The following is a 24077-nucleotide window of genomic DNA, read 5'->3' as shown; positions in this document are numbered from 1 at the left end:
TTAAGGATTATCACAACTTTGTGTAGAGGTATCTACTAAGTCTGCAAAATAATATAACTGTCACCTTATTAAAATACTTTTTTTTGGCAGTTACAGAAACAGCCGAACTTGACAAATGACAAATAGAAATGACCATAAAGATACACTACCCAACCATTTGAAATATTCTCTACCAAGCATATTCTTTCACCTAATTCCATCAATGGGTGAAAAGGATTAATTTTAAATTTTCATTACAAAGCAGCAAAATCTTATTATTTTGACAGATTGTTACAATTTCAGTGGGAATGCTCATTTTTGCATTTAATTTTCACTGAAAAAATATTAAAAAAATACAACTGTACAATATATAATATAAATCATCAATCATAATGAATAAATATATGATATATTTTTGGCTGGGTTCTGCATCAAACAAACATGTTCCCCTATATCTGAAAAATATGATTTGTAGCCTGGGGCATTTCCGTAGCACCACTACTTCTTCATTTATAATTGTATGTTGTGACACATTTTACCTTTATCTCATGGGATTTGGATTTTGCACTTGGCCAGATTGCAACCCCATTTTTCAAAACACAAATACTGTTTTCCATCTTTTAATATTTATGAACAACCCTAACTAAGGGTATTCACCACCCACTGTAGAAACTAATAGGTGAGTGGTTAAAATGCTGACTGTGTCGGTGCTAATGTTGAAACTATAAAAATAGAACAGGTCAAGTATGAGCTGTGGTTTATGATAAGAGTTTATTACAGTCTAGTCTCCAAGCCAAAAAAATCCTGATCACATCATTAGCGTTATTTTCTTGACTTGACAAAGCTCCTCTGGAGCCACAGAAGACATTATCCACAGGCTGAGTTGTACTAGCTAATTGACATGAAAAATTGGTGTTGTGCCTCTTATTAATCAACACAGTCATACACATGTAGAATTATAAAAAGAGACATGTATGAGCTGAGAATTCACTGTGACACCTCTAATGATCAAATGCGTTTACCCCATACAATTTCAGTAAAATATTAAACTTCTTTTTTACTTAACGTTTGTGTTTGAATTAAATAGAACACAGAATTGCACTATGGCCTCCTTTTAAGTATACAAAAGGAATGGGTGCATTTTATAGTAAGAGCTCGCTGCTTTGCTGTATGGAATGATCTGGGTCTTTGCGTATTACTATTCCTGAGTACCACTGGAGCATCTGCAATCACACTGTCAGGTTGCAACCCACAGGGACAGAAAGGGTGTAGATGATTTGAAATCAGAAAGCTTTTGTTGAAAATGGAACTGGGGGTTGAACTATGAGAGGCGATTTATAGATGGTGCATCTACCTGTAGCATTCATGTGCAAAGGTGTCAGACACGATTGTTTGCTGATTAATTTGACATTTTGTAAAGATATTTTTGGGGCCTTTATTTTGATAGGATAGTGGATAGCAATGAAATGAGGGAGAGAGATGGGGGCGACACGCAACAAAAGTTTCAGCCTTGTACATGGGTGCGCGCCAACTGATTAATTTTTTTATTTGAAATTATAAAGCAGTAGTACTTTGTACTGCTTCAAGTCTGAAAAAAAGACTTTGGGGTCAGAAAATAAATCTCCCTTATCCTGACAAGATCTTTCTCTTAATTTTACAGGGCGACACAAATCCGTCGATCCTCCGATGTCCCTTGGATCATCTGCTTTCGTCGTCGTCATATCCTCGACATGTATAAAGCGTCTGCCCTGCTCCACTTTCTGTAGAGATCTTGTCTTTCAGCATTAGCATAAAAACAGCTCTTATGCTCCAGAGCAGATGCATACTCTGTGGGAGGCTAGTGGACAGTCTGTGTCTGTGTGTATGCGGTGAAAATACAGAATGGGCTGTAATCCCTTCGGAGGGGTGAGAGAGCACACCTGTTCAGCACAGTGTTGAACTATAACCTGCAAGAGACACACACACACATACAAAGGTAACTCAGGTTTGTTAATGTTAATCATTTCTATTTACAACAATTACAAGTGCAGATTGTGCACGCCTAATATGTGCACACCCACACACTTAGGGATGCATTCTGTGAGTACTTGTGTTTTGCAGGTACTCATATTTTATTTGAGTGTTTCTATTACTTACACATAACAGTTTTGTAAAATATGATACATTTATGTGGATTAAAGGAATAGTTTGACATTTTGTAAAACATGCTAATTTGCTTTCTTGCCGAGAGCTGGATGAGAAGATTGAAACTCGACTTATATCAATGGTCGACTAATGTGCAATACTCTGGTTCATTCTGTCCCAATACTGCAATTTTTTAGGATTTTAATAGAGATTTCATCTGTCAACATAATCATTATTATCATTACTATTGTTTATTCACTACACTTCAGCCACATGCTGTAAAGTAAGTCTATCCACCGAAAACATCAAACTACAAAAGATTTACTCCTCAAAATCACTCCAAGCAGGGTGGGGAGAAACTTGGGTGTCAGGGTTGATGACCAGTTGTCCTTTTCAGACCATGCTGCTGCTGTCTCTCGGTCGTGCTCTATACAACATTAAAAAAAATCAGGCCGTACTTCACTTAGTATGCCACCCAGCTACCTTGGGTGTATTTGCGGCAGCTACAGTGGGACAGCTTCTTGGCCAGGCGCCTGTTTGTCACTTTTTTCCTCAATGGGACCTACAAATGGTGCTTGACGGCCTTATAGGTCTGCCTTTTAGGTAGAGAGGTATTTTATTAGTCCTTTCGGAAATTCGTTTTGTGCCATACAGCAATCGTCAGGCTAACAAGCAGACTATACCAACAAAAACATCACCAGAGTGCTCTACATATTATAACAAGGTGCAACATCCTCACACCCAGAGGTTTAGTTATTTTTGTTTCATAGTTTGTTCAGCAATGCAATACTGGTAGGCACGAATGATCTGCGAGCCCAGTTGGATTGGAGGGATGGCACTCTGTACAAGGCCTGTGCGAAATGACTAAAACCTGCCACACTGCCATTGTCATCACTCTGTTTAAAATGGTCCCACACAGCTGAGGGCTTCATTTGTTTTTTTCCTTTGATGTGAAGTGCAGCGTTACATTCACTGCTGTGAGCAGAGGTCAGTCGTGCGGGTGAAAAAATCCCTCAATATTTGAATCTCAACATTGAAAATTGAATGTGGACCCAACAATCAAATATTCGAATATTCGGGTCCAGTAATATCATATCCCAATAATGATACGTATCCCAATATAGAAATTGTTTTGTAAATTCAATGAAATATCATGAGTTACTGTTGGAAATTCTCTTCATCATAAAGGTGGGGTATGTGATTCAGGCGAAATCCAATACCATGACAAATTCCGCGAGATAGAGCGAACAACAACACAGCGAGTAATAACTCGTACTCGCTATAAATAGGGGATGGCATCTCTAATAATTTTAAGCTTCTAGATCAGGCTGACCAGAAAGTTATATCGCTTAAGACGGTGCTCCTTTCAGCTCTGGAATCTGCCAAGAGAGCAACGGACTTGTGCCCCCTGTCTGTGCACTCCACTTTTATTTCTGTCAGTGACGACAGGAGGACGGTGACACTGCATCCAAATTTGGCCTAAGGTTATCATCTCTTCATTCACCTGAGGGCTTCCCCTAGTATTTACCTGGATGTAATTCCAGTTTATATGCGTATGTGTGGAGCCTTCTAACCGCAAGCCCAGACGGTCATAGTGGTTGTTGTTGAGTTTAAAAGGGAAACGAGCAATGGCTGCGCTGTGGTTTAATAGGGGGAGGATGCCTATTGGGCGTCAAGGACAAAGATTTTTTTGTCAGGCACTTACAGCTCTCACCACATACATGTGCATTCAAGGCTACTGCAGCACACTGTATCAGCACACAATGAGGTCTCCCATAGTGTGAATCCATTAGCAGCAGAGCCTCCGGGTGAAGGCTGGTGAGCATTTGGATGATAAAGAGATGGAGACGCTGTGCCCAGTGCTTTCCATTACTCATTCTCTCTTATTCTGTCTCCCATGTTTTTCTTTTGCTCTTTAACTTCTCTTTTCACTCTCCATACCATCTGTAACCATGGCCACAGCCAGTGCTGCTTTCCCCTATTTACCTCCATCTTTTTCTGCCTTTTTATTTCAGCAGTCCAGGGTATTTTAATATATTATCTTGAAAGACCTGTACATTTTCAGTAATTCTGATAAATGGGGATTGTCATTGTAAAAGTAAGGTGAAAACCAAAATAATAAATAATTATTTGCATTTGGCTATTTAAGCACCTTTCAGACATGTACCTTGTTGCCTAAATGCAATGACAATTTAACATGAAGGTTTTATGTATAAATAAGCCACACCAATTATTTTTTTAACTGAATACTGTCAGATTGACATAACACCATAGATTGTGTAAAAGAAGAAGACGTAGTCACTGTGACATCACCCTCTGGTTTCTGGACTGCCATTTTGAAGCCTTGAGTTTGCTTCCTGTGTGTCTTGTAGTACGGCGTACCCGCAGATAGACCTACGCAAAAAACACAATGACGGCGGTAAGAGTGAACGAAACTTTACGAGCCATAAAACCAAAGCAATGAGCTGAAAGTACTTTAAAGCTCAATGGAGCTGAAGGGAACGGAAGAGACAGGTATTCATTGTCATTAGGAGAAACTTTACTTTATAAAATAGGCAGCTGATTTCTGATTTCTAATAAATGATGAAATTGATGAGAAGATGGATTAGTGGATTCACTGTGAGAAGCAGGTGAGCATTGTGAGTCGCACGAGCATTGTGGCTCTTATGTAACAGTCCTGCCCAGGGGTGTTTCCAGGCTGTCGAAACACTGGGGGCTTAGCCCAGAAAATCTTTCATGTTTCTCCTGCCCCCCCCGCCGCCGCCTACCCAAAGGAAGTATATAAATCATTGAGCTACATTTTAATTAATAAAAATCATAAGGCTATATAAATACATTTCTTATGATTTTTATAATTACTACTGACTATGATTAACACTGATAATATTATTAATGGGGAGGGGGGGGGGGTTGAGGGTCCTGAGGCTACAATTTTGCTAGAGATAATTCAGTAGTCGCTGAGAAGCCCTGGAGCTCGCTGTCTCTCTAAATGCAGGCAGGCTGAGTATCGGTGGGGATGTCACTTACGTGAACTGTAGTGTCTATAGAGCATCACACTGCCAACATGTCAAGGGTACAGGGCTTTCATACACACCGCAAACAAACTGAGAGACATCAGTGTGTAAACAGACTCAAGCACAGTCCAGGCGCACATACTATGCGCACACCCACACACACACACCCAACTCATAAGCCTTTATCATTACTGTTATGATACAAGTAATAAAACATAATGTCCTGCATGATTATACAATCAGTCATTTCATTCAGGTTCCTTATTGGTCAGGGACACGTTGAATGTGATTTTGTGCTTGACTGGTTGTCATGCCAACCGGTTCATGATTGCATCTAATGATTTTTTGTTTGTTTGTTTTTACCATCAGTGCAGCAACCCTTTAATGCCATCATCCTCAACGTTTTTAATTGGACTGGATTTTTGATTGTCTGTTATTGCGGCACCCATAATTGTTGATTCTAATTAAGTTACAAAAAAAAATCTAAAATATAGAAAGCACCAGTGACTAAAGGCTGACACGAGTGGATTTTCACTCCTGTCCAATCCCAGCCCACCCAGATGTGTCCAGTGTATCCAGATGTGGTTATGCTGCAATTTATGTGATTTTTGGACCTGATGATAAGTCTGACACCTTCATCCGGATAATCTTTTAAAAAATTTGATTTTTCTGGCCATTTCCCATGTTACGCTATTTATTCTGTATACATTGCAAGCATGTAAATGTAGTCGCAAGGTTTCAGGAGCCTGATGCCATTAAACCCCTTGAATCCTTTACAACCTCATATCAGGGCTTTACAGCTGCTGCTTTGGCACCACGCGCCATGGTAGCTAGAGACACTGCTCAGTTGCAGATTTGTACTCTCTAACATGCCAAACACACAAACGTAAATATACACAGAGAAGCACAGTGGCATGCACACACTCAGACAGTTTCTATTGGTATTTAGCAGCACGTTCAGGCACCGAGACCACAGAGAAAAATCATAAAATCATTAAATCACTGAAAGCCTTCTCACAGCAAGGAGGCTTCAAAAGATTGCCGCAGTAAAGTAGAAATCAATTTGATGTACACCTAGTGTCAACTGGCACATGGCCAGCTAATTGTTTTGGAGGGTGAAGAAATTTGTTTGGGTTTTTTTTAGATCTACCACGTGTTGTTCTTGCAATAAAAGGTAGACACAACTCAGGTCATGAAGATATACTGTAAACTCCTCTGTATGTTGTTTAATAAAAAAATTTTTTTTGTTTTATTTATACTGAATGCTCTCTGAAAAAATAATAAATAATGGTTTATGGGACAGATGTTAAAACAATACTGATATTGAATGAGGGTTCTAGGAACATGATTTTAAGTGTTTCGGTTTATTATTAACACAGCAATTTTTACTGGATTTATTATATACCTGAAACCAAACCTACGTCCTTGGAGACCAGAGGAAAAAACAAGTGTCTAGCTAAACAGTAGAGAAACAGCTGGAGCTGTGGTTAGTCTGAAGTGCCACTCAAACACACTTCACACACACAGAGTCATAACATTAGCTAGCCAGAAATAGCAACTGTACTGTTGGCTGCACTGGTCATTTCTGTCAAAACACAGACTGCTTAAGGAATCCAGCGGTAAGATTTGCGCAGATCAAGCAAGGCAAATAGGTCCCTTTGGTCACATTGAGGACGATCCAGCTAAAAGTAAAAAGTCAAAACCTTCAATAAATATTATAATGTTAGAAATCAAATCCAGACACATTGGTCATCTGCATATGTACCACAGTAAATTAGACATACTAAACACTACTACAAAATAAGGGACTGGCTTTCAAAAAAATTGATTTCTGGTTCTGCAATCATTTTCCAGCACAGCCTCTCTAGTAACAGCAACATTGATGAGTCTCAGTGCCAGTTCGCCTAATCGAGCTGCAGGGACACCATTAAACTTTTGGGTGAACAAAAAAACCCCACTGATTGGCAGGAGAGAGTGGCAATGCTTTGCCCTTCAAGGTCCTTTTCTTTGCCGAGCAGAGAATTAACTATGCAAAAACACTCTCTGAATGTTTATAGCACTCAATCAAATAATGTTTGTCCTTCTCTCTCCCTCCTCTCTCTGCTTCTCTGCCTTTCTTTCCTCTCTGCTCACACAACCTAACAAGCATATTTGTTGATTTTCTCCATCCACCCCGCTACATCCCACCAGCCCTCACACTAACTCTTACTTTCCGCTTCTTCCTCTGTTTATTTGCCATGCTTTCTCCCTTCTGTCAAGGCTGCATCTCTCTAAATCCAAGTTTCACCCTCTTCTCCAATGCTAACAGTGGCGTTTCTTATTCATTTTTTTGGCATATTACCTAAAAAACATTCCCCGTGCGGCCACAGCTTATCAGACAGGAGTGAGAAGACAGCTTGAAGAGGCCAATGTGTGTCCCGTGAATATGTAAAAGACAAGGAGCAGGAGATTAAGATGTGAACGACTTGTGGTAATTGGATGCTAACTGGTTATTCAGCCTTTCAGGGGATTTGATATAAACTTTAATGGCTCCATCTGTAGTTGGCTTGTTGCAGAATATGAAGGACCTGGAAAGAGTCCACACACGCTCACACCAATGCTCTTGAATGTGCTGTTGCCCTAAATGCGTGAGTCACACTCACACAGTGACATTCACATAGACGCATACCAATTACCAGATAGAATCAGATGTAAAAAAAAACACACCACTCATATTTGCTTGTGTAGGAAACCTCAAAATTGTGCAAACATGTTTATTGTGATGTAATTAGCCTTTAGGATATAATATCATATTACTGTTTTTGTCAAGTGAGTCTGGTGGCTTGAACATTGCAATAGAGCGTCTGTTTCTGGTTAAACAAAAATGATCTTGAAAAGAAAAATGTTCTATCTCTGTAGGGATCATTTACATGATGTTGTTCACTTTAGTGGACGTACTTTGACGGTGCACAGTTGCCCCCAAGATTTACGTTGCAGCACTGTTTTGCTACTGCCGAGAACCACCAATCTTTTGGCTTTATTTGCTGCAACCAGTACGTATTTCTGCCCACGTAATTGTTGTATGTGGATTGACAACGCAATTGCATTTACACTTGTGTTCAATGTGGTCAGATAACAAGCCATCGTCAATACGTCTTGGGTGCATTTACTGTATACCTGCACTTTTATGTGTTCAAGCTCTATCCAATTGCAATCCGATCAGCCAAAACACATTTTAATGGCAGGTGTAAAGGGGGCTACATAGACACAAAAACATGGGAAAATAGTGTCCAGGTTGAAAAATAAAGAAGTTACCCTTTAGGAAAAAGGTTAATATTGTAATAATGTAGTTCAAAAGTTATAGCCTGAGTGTTTCATACTGCAAATGTTTTGATCTGAGAGAGTTTATGCAGCTAAGGGGTGGCGATGGTGCAGTGGATTAGACACATGCCTTTAGTGTGAGAGAGCCTGGTTCAATTCCCCACTCTGATACATCTACCAATGTGTCCCTGAGCAAGACACTTAACCCCTAGTTGCTCCAGAGGCGTGCAACCTCTGACATATATAGCAATTGTAAGTTGCTTTGGATAAAAGCATCGGCTAAATGAATAAATGTATTCTAATGTAAATGTAGCTTCCCTTAAGTACAGTTGAGTATTGCTGTAAATTTATGCAATGTATGATAATACAGTGGAAGCCCTGATTTACCTATACAGGAGATAATGTGTACTTGAGTGTTGCTTGAAGTAGAAAAAACAATACATGAAATATGTGATATTAATAACTAGGAATCTATTCTGTAGAGGTATACAACAACAGGACTTTGGACATAAATGCATTGAAGTCAACATGTGGACTGAAACAGAGATACACACACAGAAATGTTGTATACGTTGAGTACTTTATTGGAAGTCTATAATAAGCTGTGGTACTGTGGGACCCATTCAAAAGTAAATGCAAATTCACAAACACACACATTCCAGTAACTCGGACAGAATTTATACACACACTAGCATGTGCACTTTTACACGAAAGCACACTGATGCACACACTAACATCACAACCTGATGCTGTCCAAAACACACACACACACACACACACACACACACACACATACACACACACACTCACTCTCTCTTAGAGTGCAGCAGGCTAATAAATGTCAGTCTGTCCTGCCTCCTCTGCTCTCTCCCCGCTCTGAAGGATGAAAAGATTTCTTCCTCTCCGCCTTTTCATCTTCTTCTTCTTGTTCCTCATCAGAGGCAGAGTGCACCCAGCCGTCTCACTTAGACTCCTGAGACTTTTGTTCCTTTTCACTCTTAAAGTTACATTTATTAATCCATTTGAGTGAAAACTTATGAAGTTCTGAGGTTCATTCACACCAAGCGTGTTTTTGTACTCAGGTGGCACCAAATAAAGCCAGTAAGATGCCCTTTTCTTTCCTGATACCAATTCTGACACCTCCACTCAGTGAACCTAGAAGTGACTGGGCTCATTCTAACGTGTAAAATATCATGAGCCCGTGACAACACATCACTTTTGCAAGTGGAGATGTTCATGCACCAACTTTCTCTTTGGGTCTTGTGTAAATTCTGTTGTTGTGCAAGGAAATAAAATTGTGTTGCAATTTTGTAATGGTAGTGTCTAAGAATCTGTATTTACTGTTGATAAGTCAAATCTGGCTGGTACCTGATCCAGCCCCTGCCACAGTTACACTGTCTTAATGAGAGCTCAACTGTCCGGGGAGGGGAGCGGGTGTGTCCCTCTCAGTTTCAATCTCCGACCTACCTCTTTCAATTTTTTTAATTGGCAATTGCTATAAAAAAAAAAAGAAAAAGAAAAGAAAACACTGGTGATATACAACAAGCTCCCAGGAACAGTGCTGGGCTGTGATGCCATTGTGGTATAGTGGCCACTTTTGGCATTGCAGGATCATGTGACGCATGAGTTTTTGTCATACACAATAACGACTAAAGGAGCAAGTGTACAACATTGAAAAAAGCATTTCTGAGCATCACAAACCCCCTAAAATGACCCTTTGTGTTATCAGAATTTGATCAATTTTGTCAAATAAAATCTGTCTAGAGGAATCCTATCAGTATTTCATGTAATTCATTTATGTGTGGAGCCAACGAGTAAGCTCTCACTGAATCGACCAGAGGAGGACTCCAGTGCTCATTCTGTGTGGGCCCAAAAATGTGGCAGAAAGCACCTTAGATTAGTACATCCCACCTACTGTAATCCAACAACCTCTGTCTGTACAGTGCATACATTACGTGCTATGGGCATCAAATGATGGGATGCTACAAAGCTCAGTCTCCAACCTCTCCAAAATCATGTGCAGACAATGATTCTTACAGCAATGCTCCTAGGGAGTTATATCCGACTTCGCTTAAATGTAAATATCATAGGACACTTGTCAGGATAACCTAAACATGGGTGTGCTTTTGCATGTTCAGCGTGTTTGAACAATTGACCAATGCTGCTGTTTTTCTGATCAGAAAAGAGATTAGAAGTCTCCTTCAAATAATTGAATAGTAATATCCCTGACCGCCTCATACAGTATTATGCTACCTTAACTCAATGAAGCAAATACAAAAATGCAAATTCTCCAACTATGTGTGATTGTCAGAGTGATTCTGTGATGAGTCATGTGTAACCAGACTCCTCCTCATCTTGTTTGCCTCAGTGCAGTGAGTTAAGAGCTGCTGTCTCTTCTGGACAGAAAGATTTGATTTCCCAGTAGCTGGTGCAAGTAAAATTAGGAATACACTGTAAGACATTTCAAGTAATTTGAACTTAAAATGCAAGTTCACCTGCTGCTTTGAAAATGCAAGTTAACTGAACTGGCCTTTGTTTCAACTCACAAATTCATGTTGAAAAAGTTCATATAACTACAGTGTTAGTTGTGTCAATGTTGTTTTTTGATGAACTTTTTTAAGTTGTTTCAACTTTATACTTTGAGTTAAAACAATGAATTTTTACTTTGTCAATGCAAGAAAAACTTAATTAGTCTTCTAGACTTCCATATTTGCATTATTCTAGCTCACAGTTTAAAGTTAAAACAACTTAACTACATTTATACTACTTTCCATTTCAAGTTAAGAGGATTTAAATACCACATTTGTTTCAATTTACATGTATATTGCTGTTGTCAGTAGTGCTGGGCGATATGGACCAAAAAGTTATATTCCGGTACTGTTAGGCAGAATTCTTGTATAAAATATATATGTATTTTCTGCTAAGTGGACTGGGTGGGGGGTGTCTGTTTTAGCGGCCAAGTTTTTACTATTTATAGTATTTTAGCTTGTATCTTATTTCACCATTTTAATTAGACTTGATTTTCCATATTAAGTGTCACTCACTAATTAATTCTGCCTCCTTAAGTTCTCTTCACACTCACATACCTAACATTGCCCGGCTTCTTTCCGTCTCTCCCTGTATGTTTGATCCGGTGGGTTTCTCCATCAGTAGTAGGCTACATTGTATAAAGTCACCGACTTTATTCCACCCGCAACGGCGCCGCCTGTTAAGGAGACGTGTTGACGACATAGCCTATCAAAACAAAACCAACGTGGTAGCTAACGAATGACATCTGACTGGTGTGTTCACTGTTGCTTGTCTAACCTGGTCCGTTCTTGTAAAATATCCACCGTGTTACTACGTGCTACTTGTAACATAATCACTGTGTTTCTCTGATGCCACAATGTGTCGTCTAACCTGGGCAGCCCGCCAAAGTAAAGTGAATGTGTGGGAAACACTGAACCGTTGTTTTTTTTCTTTTTACGTGCCAAGTCTTCAGCACTGTGTCTCTCCCCATGTTGTTGAGAGTATCTGCAAGTACAATTACACCACTATCTGTATTTGTATCTGTTTAACGAATTTAATTATCTCTCTGTATCTGTACTTTGAATAGGTGGGGTTTAACCTGGACGTAGGCAGGACTAACTGAAAGTTATGTAAGCCTGAAATTGGTATGGGTTAATCAGAAGTTGCTATATTTATTAGAAAACTACTTACAGAACAGCCTCAGAATTGAGCTTCAATTGAGCTTTTTTGATTACAATAGTAAGACCACATTTTTTTTAAAAAGGTTCCTATATTTATAGTTAATCAGAACACCCTGATTTTACCCTGATGATACCTACATAAGTGCATTATCTGTACTGGATACTTGTATCAACTGAGTACTGGCTCAACCCTAATAATTAGTTGATTATGCCCATGCTTCAAGTTTGCCATGGTTTAAAGAAGGCCGTTTCTCTCAAACCTAAAGACACAGCAACTAGGTTATTTTTTTTCTCTTGTTCACACTCGCTTTTTTTTCACCTGATAACTTACTTACCCCAGAGTTCAATCAACAAACGCATATCTGACAAAAGTCTCAAATAGTCAATACAATGAATAAATGCAAGTTTAAGTTTCGAAAACTCATACAGTTGAGTTCAAAATCAAAAACTTGTCAGAGCTCTTTGAGTTAAAAAGAAGAAGAAAGTGGACATAACTAAATGTACAGTGTACAGTTGAAAGCAGCGTTCAGCCTGTAGTGTCGAGGCTTGCAATGTGTGTCAGTGTCTGAAGTTGTGTATTTTTGTCACACTGCTCATCTGCCTGCAGCGTTGCTTCCTACCTACAGCGCAGATCTCTCTACGCTCTGTTCGACACCCAGCGGCTCATCTCAATGGACAAAACCCAGATTCACACAACTGACTCCATCTAAGCTTCTCTGTCTACATCTTTTTACCTTTCACTTTATTAGTACACATAGATTTCTTTGCACTAAATCCTGCTGAAATATTACCAAATATTTCACTGCGATATGTTAAATTTTTATAAAGTAATATAGACAGCAGGTAAGGTCAAATTAGGTTATATTAATCAAGAAATATACTGTAGTCTGTGTCTGATTTTAATATTGTATTATTGTATAAGAAAGCACATCGTGAGCAATGTACAATCCTGAGTCAAATTCCTCGTATGTGTACACATACCTGGCAATGAAGCTGATTCTGATTCTGAAATGTAAGAGAAAAACATCATTAGCGTTATTAAGTAAGCTTTATTCCTGTAAACATTTAGTTAACAGCTGGGAAAATCCTTAAATGAGGCTGGAATCATTTTTGACCTGCCAGAAAAATGGAATCATATAAGGAAACGATGGCCAACAGTGAATGTTTGTACTCAGTTCTGTCAACTTTTCAAGATTTTTCACCAGCCAGATATCGGTTATTAATAATGTATTTTAGGGGCATCATAATAGATTATAATTTCTCTGGACAGGATGATGTATTTTGGTACTAATTATAGGGAAAGAGGCAATGACCTGAGACAGTGCACACAGTTAGACAGTACACCCACATCATTTATTTGAGTTTGTGAGAATAATCCAGAGATGGTATCATAGATGTCTGACAAAATAATCTCAACTTTAAGTCCTCTTAATAGCATCACTGTGCTGGAACTGTAAATGGACTTTGAGTTCAGATTATTTTGTCACTCACACTACTCCCAGAAGCAAAACTTAACTTTCAGGATGAAGATACTGTACTATAATTCCATAGAAAATAGAGGAAATGAAGTCTATTATATCGTTTTTCAGATTAAACTTTCTGAAAGAGCTTCTGAAATCTTAAAGGGTCACTCCCTCGATATTTTTGTGAGGTCAGTGGTATCTTCTTATCTGATGATCTCATAGTAACATCATCAGGGTTATCTTGGCATGAGCTTATGACATAAACATGTTTAACTAACGGGCAGAATGGGAAATGAGCTAGAAGACATTTTTAACGGAAAACCTTGCGTCACAAACTGGTGTCCACAAACTGGTGGATGCAATCATGTTAGATTATGGGAAGTGTAGGATCCAGTGTTTTTGGAGCTTGATCCATACAAGGGACTGTCAGGAAATCACTGCCTCATGCTTCAGTTGTGACCATTCTTTTTTTATTTGCCTCCTGTGACTGAGTTGAAAATTGGTGGTTGAATAGTAGACTTGCCTGACGCTTTACCACACGAAGAGTGACATTTCACATGTGCAAGTGTAACAAGTAAAAGCTTTAATTAGTGTAGGTTACACTAACAATTACATAAAATTAAATTTGAAGTGTCCTGAGGTGAACATGGTCTCCATTTCCCTTTAATAGTACAAAATGACGGGAACCTTCCCATTTACCCAGTCAGTTCCTTACTAGGAAATTAAAAGCACGCTTTGGTGCCGTTATCCTCAACACTTAATTGTGACTGAGCCTATTCTTCCAAGAGTGTCACAAACTCATCATGTGAAGACACGGTAACTGCAAACCTGGGCAGAGGCAACAGAAGATAAACAAGTGGTCTTTAGCTGCTAATTTGCACAGTCTGGATTTAGAGCGATGTTTAGTTATTTTAGCATTTTCTTTTGGATCCACTCATTCATCCTAATTGCAAATTTGTCCCCGCTGTTGCTGCTGTTAAAAACACACCATCTGAATACTGATGAGTATTACTTAGCTTTAGTAAGTAAGTTTTATTGGTATTGTCTACAGTTGCAACCAGTATAGAGTGATAGCAGAGTTTTTGCTGTTTTCCCAGTGATTTTTGCATGAGCAGCTGTTTCTTTGTAATCAGACGGTCTGTAAACTTTAAGCTTTTTGCTGTTTATTTTTCTGTTTATTTCAATGACCTGCGATAAGCAGCAAGATTCTGTGCACTTTGCGTCTTTTGAAGTCCGCATACTATTCCAGTCACGGCCACGAGTAAGTCAGATTTCTCTGCTGCACGTTGTAAGTGTGCATCTTCCAGGCAAACAGGTCAAGGTTTACCCAAGTATTGTACTGTATATAGTGAGGGCCTACTAAGCCTGAACTGGGGCTTAATAGTAGCAATTCATCTGGAGGCAAGCGTGTCAGACCATGGGGACTGCTGATAAAAACAGACAAAAGAAGCATGGAAATTGTAATTTGATTTAGAAAAAGGTAATCCAATTCCTACACTTACATGACTCCAGTAATTGTATAGTTGTGATTATCGATTAACTGTCTAATCATCAATAAAATATCACAAATAAAGAAATACCATTAATTCATTACCAGAATGGTTTGCTTTTATTTGACAGGAAATAATGGGATTTGTATTTGGCAAATCGTTAACTGAATATATATATTTTTTACCTGGGACGATTAATGATTTATTGCCATCACTTTATTTCCTTTTGGTCAACTAATCCATTAAGCAACAAATATCATGCCTATAAGTTCAAATGTATTAATTTTCAAAGAATATCATATCTGCTATTATAAGTAATCTAGTGTCAACAGAACACATCAGGCAAATCTCATACACTGTACAAGCAAATATACAACAGTAACTTAAAGGGAAATTAATGTGATTTATTGTGTCTAGTAACAACCAGTAAGAATTGTAACATCTGCAGGGTGTGTTTCTTTCGACACAAATTCCCGCAGTTTCCACCACAGAGAGAATTTAGCCAAATATTTACAGCAGACATTCAACAGTAACACACATTGGAGAGGTACAACATGCAAATATTAATAGCAAATAGAAATCTTAGATCTCAGACACCTCAAATGAGGCAAATAGACCATGATGTCCCATCTCCAGGACATACAGTAATCTCAGGTCTCCTCTCAGTCTCCTCAGCCAGGGAAGCATGGAGTGGGTCTTTCTCTGTCGCAGTTGGTATCCACGTGCCGCCCTGTTGAAACACAGAAAATGCTGTTACTATTGACTGACACTGTAAAGCCCCTCCCCTCCTCTCAGCACACAGTAAAGGAAATCAATCAAAAGCTAATCAGGTTGAAAGGCACCCAGCCATCTACAATTAGATTTTCTGCTAACTTTAAAGACAGTGTTGACCATGAGTTTACTCATCATGAGGCATACTACGTAGTTTGTAAATTTGGTTGTATAATGTCGTCCGTGGCCCCTTTTTAAAGAAAGTAACTTGGATGATGTCATATGGGCTTGAGCTAGGAGACGACACATTTTTAACGTATAGCCTTGCGTCACAAACTGGTGCGTTTGCCTGGCATGAAGAGTCTTAACCAAAGATGCAATCATGATTATGGGAAGTGTAGGATCCAGCGTTTCTGGAGCTTGATTCAAGCCTACAGACTGAAAGTCAGCTAATCTCAGCCTCTGCTGTATCAGTTGTGACCATTCTTAGTTTAAATCTGTAGATCTCTAGTTATTTTTATTTCCCCAACTCCACTCCCCCTCCTCCTCGGACAATCTTTATTTATTTATCTGCAGTTATTGTTTAAAAAACTCCTTTTTTCTTCTCCATAACTCCAATCCTACCACTACCTCTACAGACATTAAAACAATTGTTATTTAATGCTTCAGTAATAATGAAGAACAAGCCACCACCAAAGTACACTGAAGTATGTCAGTTATTTCAGTTGATTCCATCAGTTTATCACCAGCCCTAGTGGCATATGTCTTATACTTATAATTGGTTTGTACAATCAATATTTCCACCACACAGTGATGTTTTACAAGAGGTTTATCCATTCAATTTGTAGGCTATTCTCCATATTTGCGTTGAAAATAAATATTTTTCCAAAGAGGATGGTCATGCTCAACAACACCACAGGGTTTACACATTGTCAATCACCTTTAAGTACCGTCTGCATGTCCAGTTCTGCCTTCATAATACATTCCCTTAGCTGTATTTGTATTTTGGTCCAGAAAAGTGCCACTAGAGGGCAGCACCAATATATATGAATTCATTATTCTATCTCATCTGTTCATTGGAGAAGATTCTATACCCTATATATGTCTCTCACAAGGTTACCTTACTTAAGTGCAATGCTTAATTGTTGGATGAGGACTTTAACTAACCATAATTTGAGGTACACTGTGCAGCTAATTATCAGGAGATTTTCATGAGTGCTTACCAGTTTTTCTTGCATGCAGACTGCTGTGGTCCTCATTCTAGTGTAAAAGTTTAGGCTTTGGCTTTATAACACTGGTGTAGATGTTTTCTTTAGCTTTAGTTATAACAGGACGACAGTGTTTGCGCGAATGAGCAATCAGTTGTGCTATTTGTCTTGCCATGGAAGTTTTTTCTGGAACAGGTGGTGGTGTTTTGCATGGCTCAGTGGTGACCTTCACCTCCTCTTCATTCCCCCCGCTGAAGACATCGTCAGACTCGTCTGAAAGGGAGACTTGACGTAGGTGCACACCGCGCAGCTCGTCAAGTGTCACCGCAGGTAGAGGGGTCGCCAGAGGTCTGAGGAAGGCTGAGGAGTCTGAATGGTGACGACGGGGTGGTTTGGGTCTGAGGGGGGGTTTGGTTTTAGGGGAGGGATCTGGATTAGGAGTGTTGTCTGATTGAGAGTTAGAAGCAGAACCGGATTTGGGGTCTGGAAAGATGACAGGTAGGGAAATCTGCAGAGACAGCCTGTTAATGCGAGCCTGGGGGGACATGGAGCTGGACTTGGGACGCAACTTCCAGCCTAGAGGGTCATGGCCGGTGATGACAGACGTCTGGACTGGAGGAGGAGAGGAGCAGGAAGAAGTGGAGGATGAGGAGGAAGAGGAGGATGGGTGACCTGGTGAGCCAAAGACCCCAATGGGGGGGCAGGAGTAGCGTTTGACTGAAGAATGGGATGTTGGGTGAAGTCGGAGGAGGGATACTCCGCGCTGAGGAGGCTGTGGTTCCTTCTTGTTCTTCTTCACAATAATGACAGGGGAGGTCCCACACTTGTGAAAGTCGGCTGACCACCGGCGCTGATGAGAGCGGGGTGCTACGCTGGAGGTGGAGACTCTTGAGGAAGAGCGCTCTGTGGGCCCCTGCCTGTTTGCTGTGGCATGTCCTGGTCCTTGTCTGTTTTTGCAGTCCTGTGCCACGAGGCTCACATGATTTGCATTACACACATTTTTATTCATCTGGCCACACACAACTTGGCTACAATTGGCACGGGCTGGGCTAGCAATGGAACATTTATTCATCTTGCTTGAAGGGGTGAGACCTCAGTGTTTGTCAGGTCTGGTGAGCACTAAAACCCTGTGAAGAGAAATACAGAACGTGAGAGGACGGGGGGATGTTTCAATATTGAAAAGAGGAACAGGAGACGCCCATCTTGACTTCTCAAATCAAGTTTCATATGTTTCACAATGTCTTTTCACAACAGAGACATTTGCTGCTATGATACGCCCATCAGTAATGTGAACTTTGGAAAGGATGTTATCGGTCAAGTTCAGCTGTTTTAATTTGAAGAGGTAATAATGACATTTATATAGTTGTACAAATAAATTTAAACCTACTGTTTAGTTTTTAGCTGAAATGCTAAGCTACTGTAACAGTAGCGCAAATGGAGAATAGTCATAGAGTCGGCAAACTGACTCAGTAATGCCATTTATACATTCATATAATAGCCTAAACTCTGCTAACATTAGCTAGCCACCATAAGCTAGCAAACCAGACCGTTTAAGGTTGTAGCTGCAAAACCCCAGAGTGTAATGAATTGTATTACTTATGAATTCAGCTTTTCACGTGTAAGAGGATGATTGTGTTATTTCTTCTCTCAAAAGTTACATTGTCTTGTTTTAAATGTATATAAATAAGGTAGTTGGTTTGACTGAGCTACCATTGTGTTGCACATGTCAATAAACATGCTAACTAAATAACTAAACAAGAAATTCTCTCAAAAGAGTTTGTAACTTAAAAAAACTCCAATTATTATACCCCAAAACTTAAAAAATGAACACTGACATAGTTACAATATGGATATCTTTGTGTCCAAGGTGTGAATATAAATGTAAAACATTGTTTACCTGCCAAGCTGTGTTGATCTCGGTCCTCGTCCTGTCTGAACTAATCTCTTTCTCTCATCTCTTTCTTAATTTCACTCACTCTGTGTGTGTGTGTTCTCCCACCCAGCAACCCACCCTTAATCTGACCACAGCTTCCTCAAACTAACGCCTAGAAACCCTCCGAGATTCCATTTCACACAGACTCACACTGTGAGCACACACACCTATACACACACACCACTCATGGTTGATTAACAGCTGTTTTCATAATAGCATGAAGTAAGAGCAGTATTGGAAAGTGTATTTGTTCATGAGAAACACAACTCACAGAGCTTGAAGACATTTAAACCTGATGATAATGTACAAGTCTACGACCTCACTGTTAACTACTACTTTATTCGCTTTTTGCAATAATCCACAGCTTCTTCAGTGTAAATAAATGTACGTTTTTCTATTCTCCTTAAAGGGTTTGTCCACTTAAATAAATAAAAAAAACATATTATTCTCCCACGTTCTCCAGTTTTTGACCAGACAGTTTTACAAGTGAAAACTATTCACAGTGATATGTGAATAACCAGAACATTGTTTCTAAGAGGGAAGTTGCTGTTGAGCCTTTCAAAAGTAACTTTTCAATGCTGTGAGTGCCACATCTGAAATTCCATTAATTTCTATTGTCTTTACAGAATCAAGTCTCATTGTTTTGGATGCGTTTAGACTGCCTCCTCTGCATGGTGCCTCAAATCAAGTGAGGCCTTTTTGCAGATAAACACCAATTACAGGCATTTGTTTTCAAGCATGTCATAATTAACCACTCACTGCTTCACAAGCTCAGCTGCAGCTGCAGGGGAAAACGTTTTTAGCCACACTAGTGACTGCGATGTAAACAACTAGTGGATGGACTGCCATGAAGTTTGGTACAGACATTCACGTTCCCCTCAGGATGAACTCTGTTATGTGATCCCCTGATGATCCTCCTTATCTGTCACCATAATCAGATTTCAAATCAGCCTCAGCTGTACTCTGGTGGTAAACTCTATACTTGCTAAACACAAGCAGGAACACTGTCATTGTAAGCCTCTTAGCATTCTTCCATTCGCATTTAGCTCAAAGCACTGCTGTGCATAAATACAACCTAACAACCTGCATGTGTTTTGGAGGATGTTCATTTGCTGTGCACCTATGTTGTTGTCAAAGATGACAGAATAGGAATGATAAATATGTCCCCCTAATGCCACTCTGTATGTAAAATTTCTGACTCTGGGTGGTAGTATCATCTCAGCACTTAGACTGCACCAACTTTCAATACAAACCAAAACTTAATCCACCAGAAACATTTAAAGTAATACTGACAAAATAGTTTGCATTTTATAATACAGTTATATACTTGTGCAAAGGCCTTTCTGTGTGGAGTTTGCATGTTCTCCCCGTGTCTGCGTGGGTTCTCTCCGGGTCCTCTGGCTTCCTCGCACCGTCCAAAGACATGCGGACTAGGTTAATTGGGGACACTTGCGTGTGACTGGTTGTCTATGTGTGACCCTGTGATGGACTGGCGACCTGTCCAGGGTGTACCCCGCCTTTTGCCTGATGTCAGCTGGGATTGGCTCCAGCCCCCCCGCGACCCTGTATGCAGGATAAGCGGTTGACGATGGATGGGTGGACCAACTTGGTCATAAAAAAGGCTAAATTCTTCTTCTCTTTGAATTACTGAATTACAACCCACCCTCATGGCAATATTTCTTTAGAAATGGGGCATTTTGAGATGTATTGGTAAAAACTGATTTAGACTTTTCGCTTATCAATTTGAAACCCACAAAGTTCAGAAGACTGTAGAAACTATGCAAATGAGGATGTGACATTATCTAGTGACTTCTGGTGACCGCTGCCAACACTGTCTATAATTGGTTTTATAGAACTATTTTGTTTTTTTGGCTAAGGTTGCACTCTTGTCACATTCTGAAGTTGTTTGGGTCTTAACTGACAGCTAAAAATAAGCACCCAGCAAACTGATCACGTGTTCCCGCAATAGCCTCTTTACAAGCCCAAGGCCAGGACATTCAGTCTCCCTCTTTACAAAATGCAGTGGTTGTACACAAAGTCAAAGTGTCAACTGAAAGCTCTACCAAAGCTTTAAATCTGGCTGCCGGTCACTAACTATCACATGTAAACCAACACATATTCACGTGTCCTCCTCCCTTGCTCCCACATAGGCTACTGTATGATCTCTAGCGCTTTGTGTCTTTGAAGTTTTATCACTTTCAGCTCAGAAGCTACGTTGCTTCTCTCACTTCCCTGTAATCCACCCACAGGCCGACGATGTCTTTCAAGACAGTGAGTAATTGGCAGGTTCGCATGTTGTCGAGAGTCGGGGCTGCTAGGTTAGGGCTTGGTACAGTAATCTCTGTGTAATGAAGTGATGTAAACCCCCAGGGAGGGAGCGCCGAATACTGTAAACCTGTAGACAAGGGGGATTACCGCACCGAGAGAGAGGGAAAGAGAGGGGGAGAGAGAGAGAGGCAGGAGGAAATGTGTGTGTGTGTGTGTGTGTGTGTGTGTGTGTGTGTGTGTGTGCTATACAGTATTTGTGTGAATGTAAGAGAGATGTGACCTTTCTCTCACTATTTCATTCGATAGCAATGAAATATATACCTTCGCTCCCAGCCAGTCAGAAGCGATCAATATGTGCTTATTGATGCTTGAAATGTTAACACCTGCTCTCTGCCTAGCTGGTCATCTCTACTTATGTTATGTTTGGGGTTATTTTTGTTTTGTATAGCACATCACTGTTAAAACCCAAGCTGGGAATGTTTCAGTTCAGTTTAGAAAATCTGAAAATTGCTGTAAAAGATAAATATATTTACTTTATTTCTACAATCCTATGCAAAAGTCTTTGAAATAGAAACCATATATCTATGAAGGAAAGGACAATTGTTTATAATGAAAAGAATATCCGGTGGGAATACTGCAGCAGGAGAAGGATTTTATAATGTTTATTTTTTGTTTTAGAAGTTAGCAGATTTACTCACAATAAACACAGAAAGCAGCTCAGCGGAGATGTACAATAGGCTACAGCTCTGTGGAAAATGGAGAGATTTGCAGACTGATCCCCTCAGGTTTGCCAGCAAATGATCAAAGAAATCCTTTAGGGTTTTTTTGAGGAAGAATACCTGCAAATATAAAATGCCACAAGGAGCAAATTAAGATTGATAGTTCTTTGCAAATGCCTGAACAAAATGCCTAAATTGAAGTAATGACATCATCCACATTATTACATCACTGCTTACTGCATCAGTTTATGAAATGAGGGGCCTGAATGTATTTTAGATATCAGAACCCGTATTTATGAAACTTTCAAGAATGAAATTTATGAATGCTCTTAAGAGTCCGTTTAGGAATAAAAAGGTTCAATAAGTATGAAAAAACAGACAGCGGAATTACTAGTAATATAGCTAACACCACTAATCTAAGAACTGAGGTAATTATCAAAATGATCATTAACACTATATATATATACGATTAATAACATGTACATAGTGAACTGTAACGTTACTATAGAGCTGGCGCAGGGCTAGTTGGTAAACTGCTGTTGTTGGTGAGCTAACGGCAAACATGCCATCTGGAGTGCCACTTCTCCTTTTTTTTTCACATGTAGCTTTTTAGTTTAATTTGCTCGCTAAAAGGACAGTAACTTCACACTGTTCATTTAAAACATGTATTTGGTCCATCAACTCCTGTCTCATAACTCGTTAGATAAAAGTCAATGTTGCAACGCAGCTAATAAGCTACTATAACTTCCTCCATTTTGAGAGATGTCTTGCTACTTGTCAGTGGCACAAATTAGCAGACAGAGTTCAAAGTTGAACAATTCTCTACTTGCACAACGTAGTGTGATGTAGATCTGGATAACAAACTGCATGTTTACTTTGTCAACTGTAACGTTAACATTCACTTTTCACAATTCCCTTTGTACATATTGTTAATAGTAGTCTATTCATTGTTCATGTTGTTTGCTTTTGTATAGTGTTTTAGATCATTTTGATAATCACCCCAGTGTCTTATATAACTGTTAAATATCTGACCTGCACATCAAGGTCTATCATGTGCTCACTGTTGCTGTACATTTTTCACTTAGTGTCATTTATTTGGAGACCCATAACAAAGTTGTTAATGTGCAGTCACTCCATTCTCCGCTTATGTCATAACAGCAAAACCTTCCTGTTATCCTCTCTTTGCCAGGGGAGGTGTTTTGACACAACCTTGAACTGTTCTTAAATGCTGACTTCACTATTGCATAAGCTCTCCATTTCATTACACCTTTCCCCATCGTTCTTTCACTCTTATCCAGGCTTATTAGCAGAATCTCAGAAAAGCTAATTGTCCTTCACGATATCCTGTGAACAAAAAATTGGGCCTTGCTGGAAAGTTAATGCAAATCCTGTGATCTTCTTTGGCTCATTATTTAGTATCTTTACTCTCTCACTGTTCAAGCTGGCAAAAAAACAGTTTTCAGGTTGAAGGTGAGATTGGATTCAGATTTAATTGCATACAGTAAAGCACAACCATACAGTATCTGCTCAGAGAATGTTAAGGGACAGTAATTACCATAACTGACATGATTTCCATAATCATCCGGGCTAGAATTAGAAATATGCAGTACTCCACTGTAATGTAAATCATTGTGGCCTGCATTACTATTTAAGTCATGGTCACACTAATAAGCCACATGTACTTCTTTCACTTTCTTTCACTTTGTAACTTGTTTTTGAAAATTGCTCTACAAATAAGGATTATATTATTATTCTGGGGGATTGGAGCTAAATAAATACATTAATAAGGAGTAAATCCTGTCTGGTTGAAACCAGAAGGGTTTTTTACATGTACCTTGACTTGTTTTGTCATCTTTAACTGTGTTATATTATGCTAATATTAATGAATTTCATTTGTCTGGATTACGGAGAGTTTTAGTGATCCATGTTAGAGGCTTTTACACTATAACACAAGTTGTAGTCTGGAAGAATTCATTTTGTAATTTGGTCAACTAGAAATAAGACAATGACCCGCAATGCAAAATCTAATTATTATGAAGAATGTCTCTCTAATAATTTTAATAATCCTAAACAATTCTGGAACAGTTTAAAAGCCATAATACACACTTCAGACAAAAGTCCCATTAATCAATTAAGAGATGGCAATATAATAATCTCTAACTCTCTATCTATTGCCCAA

General features: G+C 39.3%; 2 protein-coding genes across 3 annotated transcripts in view; one reads left to right on the top strand and one right to left on the bottom strand.

The window, feature by feature from the left end:
- LOC123983131 (ras-related protein Rab-26) overlaps positions 1 to 24077 on the top strand; it is a 111960-nt gene that overhangs the window by 77199 nt on the left and 10684 nt on the right. The window lies entirely within an intron of this gene.
- LOC123983126 (putative protein TPRXL) lies at positions 15443 to 18971 on the bottom strand. 2 transcript variants are annotated; one of them, XM_046069256.1, is made up of 3 exons: positions 18876 to 18971; positions 16994 to 18105; positions 15443 to 15789 (listed from the first exon to the last, which is right to left on the bottom strand). In XM_046069256.1, exon 2 carries the CDS (start codon positions 18048 to 18050, stop codon positions 17031 to 17033), a length of 1020 nt encoding a protein of 339 aa, XP_045925212.1. In that variant the 5' UTR covers positions 18051 to 18105; positions 18876 to 18971; the 3' UTR covers positions 15443 to 15789; positions 16994 to 17030. The 2 variants fall into 2 exon arrangements, with proteins under 2 accessions (XP_045925212.1, XP_045925213.1); XM_046069257.1 differs by lacking the exon at positions 18876 to 18971 and having other exon boundaries at positions 16994 to 18107.

The sequence above is a fragment of the Micropterus dolomieu genome, linkage group LG14 (assembly GCF_021292245.1).
Source record: "Micropterus dolomieu isolate WLL.071019.BEF.003 ecotype Adirondacks linkage group LG14, ASM2129224v1, whole genome shotgun sequence".
Lineage (NCBI taxonomy): Eukaryota > Metazoa > Chordata > Actinopteri > Centrarchiformes > Centrarchidae > Micropterus > Micropterus dolomieu.
The sequence above is the reverse complement of the archived record's forward strand: the minus strand, read 5'-3'. Positions and strand labels throughout refer to the sequence as shown.

Excerpts from the sequence above, each read along its gene's own strand:
- LOC123983126 (XM_046069256.1), bottom strand. The coding sequence starts at position 18,050 with ATGAATAAATGTTCCATTGCTAGCCCAGCCCGTGCCAATTGTAGCCAA.